The sequence below is a fragment of the Mus caroli genome, chromosome X (assembly GCF_900094665.2).
Source record: "Mus caroli chromosome X, CAROLI_EIJ_v1.1, whole genome shotgun sequence".
In the NCBI taxonomy this organism is placed as follows: Eukaryota; Metazoa; Chordata; class Mammalia; order Rodentia; family Muridae; genus Mus; species Mus caroli.
In genome coordinates this window covers 143,993,575-144,004,291 of record NC_034589.1, presented here as the reverse complement: position 1 = coordinate 144,004,291, position 10,717 = coordinate 143,993,575, and the positions used below count along the sequence as shown (strand labels likewise).

The 10,717-nt window shown below is 42.0% G+C and overlaps 1 protein-coding gene across 1 annotated transcript in view; it reads right to left on the bottom strand.

The window, feature by feature from the left end:
• Window positions 1–2,225, bottom strand: part of Acot9 (acyl-CoA thioesterase 9) — a 39,461-nt gene extending 37,236 nt beyond the window's left edge. The window contains exon 1 of the mRNA XM_021153108.1: window positions 2,002–2,225. Coding sequence (XP_021008767.1) covers window positions 2,002–2,021 — 20 coding nt within the window. The 5' untranslated portion in view covers window positions 2,022–2,225. The remainder of the gene's footprint in view (window positions 1–2,001) is intronic.
• Between the last annotated feature and the right edge of the window lie 8,492 nt (window positions 2,226–10,717).

The following is a 10,717-nucleotide window of genomic DNA, read 5'->3' as shown; positions in this document are numbered from 1 at the left end:
AAAAAAAAAAAAAAAACTCCTTTGAGATTTTATTATTACGTGTCTTGGTGTTCTGCCTGCATGCATGTCTGTGCCCGTAAAGGTCCAAAGAGGAAGTCAGAACTCCTTTAACTGAAGTACTTGAACCTGGGTACTCTAGAAGAGCAGCCACTACCTTAGCCACAAAGCCAACTCTCCAGTCCAGTTAAGAGTACTTCTTACTCTTGTAGAGGGCTTCGGTTTGGTTTCTAGCACTCACATGGTTGTTCATAAACCTCTGATACTTCAGTTCCAAAGAATGTGATGCCCTCTTTTGGCCCCCACTGGCACCAGCCATGCTGATGGAATGCATACATACATACAGGCAAAATACTAACACATATAAACATAAACATTTTCAACACTTTTTAAAAGGTCTTATCAAAGAAGACACAAAGCCAAAGTGACAAAAGTGTTGAACCCTTTCGTATTATGTTGAAAGGTAACCATGGCCGTCTTTTAATGACTTTCAACCTGTCTTCAAATAGTAAGGCTTAGGTGCTGGTGGGTAGGGAGATAACACGCCTTGTTCAACTGACGGCGAGGGTCCTAGAAAAAGTAAAGGCAGACCAAGGACAGAATTAGTGAGAGCCATGTCAAAGTCAGGCTCACCATTAGTGGGATGGCTTCTGAACCCAAAGCAAGGGCTCTTGGAACCAGGCAAGCTGGGGGAAAAAAAAAAAAAACCCTTGCATACTGGGGGACAGCCAGACATGACTGGCAGTCTAAAGACCATGCTCCTTAATCGTGCCAGGTGGAAATTAGATCTACCAAAATGGCCTATGTGGTCCAAGGGTGCACTTTCATTACAAGACCTTGCTGCTTATCACAGGCACATTCTAAACTGGGCACGAGAAAATACATCTGTAAATCCCAACACTAGAAAAGTTGAAACCTGACAGACTTGACATGGGTCCGAGGCCTGCTAGTATTACCTGGTTACCTGGCTAGAGATGTCAAAGCAATAAATAAATAAACAGATGAGAGCTGGACTGGACGTGGTGGCTCAAGCTCTTCAGACCAGCACTGGAGAAGCATAGGAAGATAGATATATGGTGAGTTTGTGGCCAGTCTGGTTGATGATATAGATAGAGAAAGAGATAGATATAGATATATAGATATAGATAGCCAACTTTAGGCCAGCCAAGATTACACAGTAAATTCTATCTCAAAAACAAACAGGGTGTTGATATGTGTTTAATCCCAGCACTGGGGAGGCAGAGGCAGGCAGATAGATCTTTGAGTTTGAGACGAGTTGGGTCTACACACAGTGAGTTCCAGGACAGCCAAAGATTCACAGAGAAACCCTGTCTCGAAAAAAAAAAAAATGAGTAAATTAACAAACAAGGGGTTGGAGAGTTGGCTCAGTGGTTAAGAGCACTTGTTGCAAAAAGACCTGATTCCCAGCACCCAGATGGAGGCTCAACCAGGCAAGCATGTGGGACACAGACACACATGCAAGAGAAATGCTCATACATAAAATAATAAAAATAGATCTAAATAAAATTAAACCAAACAAATGAATCAGCTTAAGAGAGCCAAATGGTCTCTACAGTCTTTACACGCATGATAACATACTTAAGACAGATTCCAAGTGTGTCATGCACGTAACCCCCAAAATGTTTGTTTAAAGAGAAAAGTGCTGGCAAGGCAAGGCAAGGCAGAACTGAAAGTACTGGCCTTTGGAAAAAGGGGCTACACCAAGATTCCAGCCACACCCCTGGTGAGCAAAAGGAAAGGAATTTCAAGGGAACACCCAACGTCTTCCCTTTTAAAAGTGTCAGCTGTCGCTAAAGTAGGGTGGTGGCATTTTTCCAGGGTAGGCCGGTGGGCCCGGGTTTGGCACAGGGTGCCTTTCCTCCCAAGCCAAATATCCACCACCCCCATCCCACCCGCGGCTTCTTCCGCCCCGCTAGGCTCCTCGCCTCAAAGGGGAAGGCGTGGGCACCCCGGGGCAGCGCCCTTCCACGCCCTGCCACCTACCGTATCGCTGCCCGCTTCATGGCACTCCACTGCCTACCCACGGGTGGACAACCAAGGTCCTCCCGGGTAGAGACAAACCGGTAGCAGAAGAGCGTGAGCGTGAGTCCACCTCCAAACACCGGCAACCGCGCTGGACTGAATCTTGGTCCCCACCTTCTAGGTGACGCCACAAGAGGGCCCGGGATAAGGAGGGCCTCACTGCAGGAAGGGTGGGGCTGCGCTGCCCGGGGCGGGGCTACACCGCCACGGGGCGGGACTACTGCGTAGAGAATGGCGGGTCCTGCTGTTTGATTGGTCGGCAGCTGGAGACTGGAGACCGAGACAATGGAACTTCCCACTCAATCAGCTAGGTGGGGTCGGAGACTTATTTATAAGCAGGGCTCTTCCCTCCTTTGTTAAGTAAATGAACACTCCGCAAAGCACCGCATTCCTCCACCTTGGTAGAACTCTTTTATTTTTGACTCTTGAACCTTTACTCCCAGTCTGTAGTTCTTGCCCTTGACATCATATGAGCAGCTTTTCAAATTATGGGTACTCTGCTTATTTTCCCAGAAGTAGGAAGACTGAGGCAAGAGAATTGCTACCACTTAGAGGCCAACCAGGGCTGAAGTGAGGTTTAGGCTGAAAGAAATATTGTCCCTGTTTTTATTTGACGTTTTGGTTTTTAAAAAGATGAAGCTTAGTAAGAAAAATTAAGTTGATGGGAATTTCAAGGGAGGCCCATTCTTGTTATCCAAGCAACCCAGGAAGCTGAGGCTGGGAGATCACAAATTCAAGACCTGCCTGATTACAAAGTTCTAGGCCAAACTGTGCAGTTTACTGAGCTCCAATCTCAAAATGAAAGGTTAAAAAGAAAAAAAAAAAAAAAGGATTGAGAGATAGAGCTAAGTGACAGAGTGTGTAAGCCTAGCATGCCAGAGTCCCTGGGTTCAATTCCCAATACCAAAAAAGGAGAAAAAGGACAGAACAAAAGAAGTTTTCAGAATTAGGCATGATGGCACGTTCCTAGACTCGTCAGTTATGAGAAGGTCTGATTTACCTCCAAGGAATTCCCTCACTCAGACACATGGTCAGGTGCTGAGTCACAATCTACTAATTATACAAGTTTACTTAAGTGACCCTCATGAGACTCCAAAGCATTTTCTTAGAAAATAAGTCCTGAGCAATGAACCCCATAGACTCCACTGAAGATAATATCTAAAGTGGGAAATGTCTCACTACTTAGCTAATCTATCTTAGTTCTAAAGTCAGGAAAGCCCTATTACATTCAGCCACCTAGCATTCATGTGTGTCTCTAGCTCAGTCCTTTAACCAGGCTAGAAAGATTAGTTAGCACACTTGTTGCTCCTGCAGGGGAGCAGAGTTCCGTTCCCAGTACCCATGTGCCAGCTCCAACCACTTTCAGGGGGATCAGTTGGCCTCCTCTGGCCTCTGCAGGTACCAGGCCATACACATAGTATACATACATACATACATACATCATACATGCATGCATGCAAGCAAGCAAAGACTAATACACATAAAAATAAATGTGTTGTATTATTCTTTTAATGTCTTAGCAACCCCTATGTCTCATTGTTCTTGTTGCCATTGTAAGGCATTTAAGATGTATCACAGTTTGGAAAGCATGGATAGAAGGCAAAGTAAGTCACAAAGCCAGATAGGAAACATGTAACTGTGGAGAAAACACGCAACAATTATGCCATGATGAAAATCACTGTCCTTGCACAAGTGATCTGCCAACTCACCATTTTCTTACTTGTGTCCCACATATAATGAAAAATGTAAAATGCCTAATGATAGATTAACAAATGCATTTTCACTGTCTTCACTACAAGTAGAACATTGAACTAACAAAATGTTATACTATGTTATAGTTCAGTCATGTAGTATGAATGAAAAGTATTAATAAACATAATTCCTTCTGCTAATAGAGATTCTGGGTATCTGATTTAAATAAAGAATTTTCCTGGGAGTTTATGTCATTGGCTTTCAAGCTAATTTATGCTATGGTTTCATAGACTAGAGAAACTGTGCTTCTAAAATTGGCTCATATCCTGTATTATCTAGGTAACTCAAAAGTATCTAAATAAGCCGGATGTGATGGCACATTCCTAAAATACAAGCTATCTGGAGACTGAGGCAAGAGATTCACTAATTCTGAAGCTAGCCTGGACTTTGTAATGAATTCAAAGCCAGCCTCCACAAAACAGTGAGACTCTTTCTCAAAATAAACTAAAGGGGAGGGGCATGTGTCTGAGATGTTAGTACAGTGGTAGTATTTGCCCAACATGGGTAACATCCTGGGTTTGAGTCCTGATGCCAAAGAGTGGGAAAAGGATCCAGAGTAAATTAGGAGACTAAGTTAGTTTTCTATTGCTCCGGTGAAGAACCATTTCAGTGAAGCCACCTTAGAAGTAGATCTGAAGGACTTTCTGAAATGAATAAACTTTCTCATACTTCATTTATTTACCTTTTCAGAGAAAATGATTTTATACTTTTCATTATGTGTATCTGGGTGTATATATGTGCATGTGAGGGCAGGGACCTGAGGAGTCCAGAAGTGGAGGTATAGGTGGTTTTGAATAATTCTGAGCAATACATGTGAGTGCTGGGAACTGAACTTGGCTCCTTTGCAAGAAAAGTGCATGCCTGTCATATTCAATGTTCTACTGTTAAAAGATACCATGACTGTGATGGGTGGTATATGCTTGGCCCAGGGAGTGGAACTATTAGGAGGTGTTGTCTTGGAGTAGATGTGCCACTGTGGGCGTAGGCTTTAATGCCCTCATCCTAGCTGCCTGGAAGCCAATCTTCTGCTAGCTGCCTTCTGAAAAAGAGGCAGAACTCTCAGCTCCTCCAGCCCCACATCTGCCTGGACACTGCCATGCTCCCTCCTCGATGATAATCAACTGAACCTGTAAGCCAGCCCCAATTAAATTAAATGTTGTCCTTATAAGAGTTGTCTTGAAGGTGGTGTCTGCTCACAGCTGTAAAACCCTAACTAAGACAATGACCAAGGCAACTCTTATAAAAGAAAGCATTAATTAGGGCTGGCTTATAGTGTCAGAAGCTTAGTCCATTATCATCTGTCACTGTTCTAGTTGATGGTATGAACCTGGAAGAATAGATCCTTAAAATGAGGCAGACTACAGTCTCATGCAAAAGTCAACTTTATTTGGAGCATCAGACAACTTAGATTCTGAGGGTTAAGCAAAGTCATATGAGCAAAGTAAAACATGAGTTCAACCTGTATATAGTTACATGGACAACTCTATGCTTGGAGACATCATCTGAATAATACTAAGATAATAGGTAATTGGAAGTAAACCCACTCTATTTACTACACCTGGAGGGAGGCAAGAAAGCACATTCCAAGACCAATCCTGTGCTTTGGAGGACCCAGGTGACTGGACTCATCCCATTTTCTTTAAGTTTTCTCACAAGCAATCAGAATTGTCACCCAGCTTCATTCATGGACTGTGTTCTCTACAATCATCATGGTGGGGAGCATGGTGGCATGCAGGGTGATGTGGTGCTGGAGAAGTATCTGAGAATTTTACTTCCTGATCCATAGGCAGAGGGAGAGACAGAGAGAGAGATTCCTCCAACAAAGTCACACCTCCTAATTTTTCTAATCTAATTATTCAAATAGTGCCACTGCCTGGTGACTACACATTCAAATATATGACCCTATGGGGACCATTCTTATTCGCCACCACAATGCCATTAACTTCTAAGTCATTTCTTTCTCCAGTCCTCTCATTCTTTTCTTTTCATTTTATTTTTTTAATATTTTTTATTACATATTTTCCTCAATTACATTTCCAATGCTATTCCAAAAGTCCCCCATACCCCCCCATCATTTTATTTTTTTTAAATACAATGAATAACATCATTTCCCCCTTTCCTTTTAATTGCTCTAATTCTTCCATGTACCCTCTTCACTTTATTATTGTTACACACACAAATAAATACATAAATAAAACCTGCTGAGTATATTTAGTGTTGTTTGCATATGTATGACATTATGGCTGACCAATTAAAGGGCTCATCCATGGGTAAGACTAATTTGACCTTTCTCAACAACCATTAGTTGCCTGCAGCTATTTGTCTAGGGATGGTGCTCCTTAAAATTTCCCCCTTCTGGGTCCTCAACCCTCTCAGAGGAGAAGGGGATGGGGGAATGGAGGAGGGATTATGGGAGGGGGTGACTGGGAGAGGGGGCAGTGATCAGGATATAAAACATAATTTTTTAAAAAAAATTTCCTCTTTCCACATTAGTTTATTAGTGGTTTCATTGTTTAGGCAGCCATATTATTGTAGTATGTGGTGTAGCTTCCCTGTCATTTTTAGGAGAATCAATCTCACATCAGACTTCCTGGTTATATAGTTCCAAAATCTTTCTGCTCTTTTCTCTTCAGTGTTCCCTGAGCCTTATATGAGGGAGTTGTGTTATCCACTGGGGATGTGCATTCCACAATAAGTTGTTCTGTATATTTTGACCAGTTGAGGTTTTCCCTATGATCTTTGCTGCAAAGATAAGCTTCTTTGATGAGAGCTATGTAAGTCAGGCAAAGATGGCTTGTGAACGAGCACACTCTTTAAATATCAATAATTAACATGCTTGCTTCCCATTTGCTGCCACAGATCATGATTTAAAAAATAAAACTGAAGGATGTATGTGGGTCTGTACCCTGCCTTGGCACTCCATTCGAGGAGAGTAAACAGGAGATGCTAGGCTACACTCCATCTTCACCACCAACAGGGCGCAACGGTAGTGGTACACAGCCTAAGATGAGGGTCCCAGGTCCTGGGAGAAACAAAGCTGGCTGGGGCTGGAGCTGGGGCTCCCAGACACCCAGATGCCTCTGGGGATGGGGAGGGGAGACTCTGGCATAGCTCAGGGGTGAGTATCAGTGTCTGGAAAGCAGAGGGTCCTTCTACAGGGGACTTATGTAGCGACCTCCCTCAGTGGTTCTTGATGAGACAGTCCTTACTTGTCCAAACTGTTTATTGGTAATGAAAAATGATTACATACAACTTACTCAGGGTAGACCACAGATTAAATACCTTTTACATAAAGCAATGTCCAGGAAGGGAAGTTTATTGACTAACCCCCTGGGCTGGTCCATCTAGACATCTCATTAGCTTGGAGTACTCTGTGCTCTGTGACCAGTAGTCATAATCCTCATTTGCAGTGTCATGGTCATGGGCTTCAGGACAGGAACCAGGTTAGGAATAGATGAAATGCCTACTGTTCTCAGATATAAGAATTTACCAGGGTTTCTGAATCCGCTCAACCTTCCCAGTTTTTAATCTGGTAACATGGTTCCACTTGCCCCACAGATGTAGCTCAATGGTAAGAGTATTTGCTAAACATGTGAAAGGTCTGTGTGGTTTGAATGAGAATGAAGTCCAGAAGCTCCAATGTTTGAATGCTTGATACCAAATTGGTGGAACTATTTAGGAAAAATTAGGAGGTATAGCTTTTGGAGGTTTCTCACTGGGAGCAGGCTTGGAAGTTTCAAAAGATTCATGCTACCCCCAGTGTGTTCTCTGCTTTCTACGTGCTGTATGAGAAGTGACTACTCAGCTGTTCTGCCACAATGTTGTCACTATGCCATCATAGATTCTAACCCTCTGAAATGGTAAGCCTAATCAAACACTTCCTTTTATAAGTTTTCTTGGTCATGATGATTCATCACAGCTGTAGGTTCAGTTTCCCCAGATAAAAACTATTTCTCTATACAGTTAAGAGCCCTGGCAGCTCTTCCAGAGGACTCTGGTTAATTTTCCAGCAAGCACATGGCAGCTCACAACTGTCTCTAACTCCATTTCTAGGGGATCCAGTGTCCTCTTCTGGCCTCCTCAGGTATGAGGCACACAGGTGGTACACAGAGAGATATTTGCAGGCAAAATATCCATACATATAAAATAAAATTACAGCCGGGCATGGTGGTGCACACCTTTAATCCCAGCACTTGGGAGGCAGAGGCAGGTGGATTTTTGAGTTCGAGGCCAGCCTGGTCTACAAAGTGAGTTCCAGGACAGCCAGGGCTATACAGAGAAACCCTGTCTGAAAACCCCCAAAAAATAAAAAATAAAAAATAAAATTACTTTTTAAGAAAAAAATGATTTCTCTGATGAACTCTAATCAGTAGGTCACATGCTACTCATTAAGCCTGGCCAAAAAATAAGTCATGTGGTCAACTGAGGATGTCTAACATTCAAGCCAGTGTTCTAACTCAGAGGAATCACATTCCAAAGCTCATAGCTAATGCCTGGAGCTATGAATGTCCCTAAAATCAAATGATAAACATAACATGCTTAACTGCAAGGTGTGCTGGTTGTACTGTGCTTGAGGGCCAGTATCCAGCACAACATGCAAACTGTTAGTTCAGAGAAAGAATAAGAAGTGAGTAATTAATCTGACAATAATCCTAGATTAAATATTATCCTAGAACCAGTTTCACCCAAGTGATTAAGAGATGAGTAGTTGCTCCATTTAAATGTCATTTGCTGAGATTTCATACTGACCTAACTGATTTTCTAATCCAGGCCGTCAATCATCGTTGTACTGAACAGGAAGTGAGATCAAGAAATGAATGAGCTCTGCTTGACTCAGCTCAGCTATTGTGCATGCATTAAGTTCAAGAGCTGTAAAGAAAGCCTTCACATTGTAATCTTCTGTTCCCTATTTATCATAATCCTCACTACCCATGTTCTTGATGTTAGAAGTCCAGGATAGAGCTGATCTCATCGCGTACTTAATCCCTTTACTATTTACCATTAATACCAACATCACTATAGATTTAAAATTTTTTTACAAAGAAAATGGCTTAGAGAAGTTAGAAGACTTGCCTAAAGCAGTAGTGGAAGAAGCAGAACTTTAGTTCAGGGCTCCTAAGACCAAAACAAGACCTTTTCAGTCCCCTACCCTATCTCTCGCAGTCTAAATAGAAATTTGTATATGTGAGGAAACAAGACACAGTTTCCAATTAGTAAATTAAGCTATGAGGCTTTTAAAAATAAAGGATACATAGTGCAAAAAACAGAGAAGTTACTCAAACCATTTTCATGAATCATTTGAGCAAATTTCATTTGCAATTTGGGGCAAAGACAAATGGAACAATTCCATCTTGACTTTCCCTCTGTCTAGAGGCTAAACTTTATGGGATTAGTCTAAAACATATGTGAATAATATAAAGGAGCCAAATATTTCCTGAGAATCTATCTAGGAAGAAAAATATAAAATGTTGAAGTTGGCAAGATTTCTAAAACACTGGTTCTATTACATCTTTTCCATAAAGCTAAACTGCCATTCTGTGACCTTTTCCCAGATTCTTATTCTTTAGAGCACTTATTTGTGGGATTATATGTGTGTGTGTGTGTGTGTGTGTATACACATATATATATACACATATATATTCACAATTTGTGTGTGTATGTGTGTAGGAATGTGCTCATGTAGGAAGGTCCCCATAAATGCTAGATAGCAGATACCGGCTCTCCCAGAGATGGAGTTACAGATGGTTGTAAGCCACACCATATGGGTGCTGGAAACTCAGTTCACGTCTTCTGGAAAAGCAGCCAGCACTCTTATCCACTGCACCATCTCTCCAGGGAGCCCTTTTGTTATTAAATGAAATGTTGAACTAGTAGCTTCTTCCTAGAAGCTAGCCTTGATACAACACAGAACAAGTGTTGTTCCATTTTTGTGTGTAGACCTAATGTACTTTATATTCTTGTCATCTTACTACTTTCTCTCCACAATTTCTACTTCAAGGTGAATTCAATTACACATTGCAGTTTTAAGTGCCACAACAGGGTAGTACCCAGAAGGAATGTTCTAGAAACCTATACCACATACACAGATGCAAGACTCTATTCCATGTGCCTTATGAAGGATGTACCTGCCATTGTAATAATAACAACAGCATTTCCTCTTAGTTCAGATATTGGGTAAATATTTCTGGAAGCAGATAACAGGGATAGATGGCCTCCCAATCCAAACTTCTATACCAGGGTTACCTTAACTTATTACTTAGGGAAGTTCATCCCTGATTTTTTTTTTTGATGTCTGAAAACCAGCTGATGATCTACTAATACCCTCATCATTCATTACCTTTGTTACTAAGGAAAGCAATAATGCCAAGCATTGCTGGGACTAGGATTGGATGAGTGAGGCATATGCCTTGATTGTAAATTTTGATTGTCAAAAAAATCACATTAAAGTATTTCTGTCTTCTTTATCTTTTTGTGCCTACTAAACTTTTGCCATCAAAGAGAATGACACACTTTCCTTACCTATTTTTAGTGACAATTCACAAGTTAAAATGACAGCACCATTAAGGCCAAGAACTTGTATTAGCCAAGAAGCCTCAGCTCATTTCCAGACAGATTATATTTCGCAGCTGGTTTTCAACTCAAAATCTGCCTGTCTTAGTTTCCTAAGTAGCTGAGATTACAGGTATATCACATTGTGTTCTTATACAACTCAGTTTGAATCATAGCCTTCTAATTCTATTGGAAGATTCGAGACAGCTTCTGGGACAGGCGGGAGCCACAGAGCCGCTGAGGCAGCACCCTTTTGGGGCCGCAGACATCCGGCACCCTCCCAGCCGGAGGACAGTGGTCCGCCCTGCAGGGAGCGCCATCTTGGCTCCAGGACTCCGCCGAACTTAGTCTGCACAGGTGAGAGTGAGGACCACAG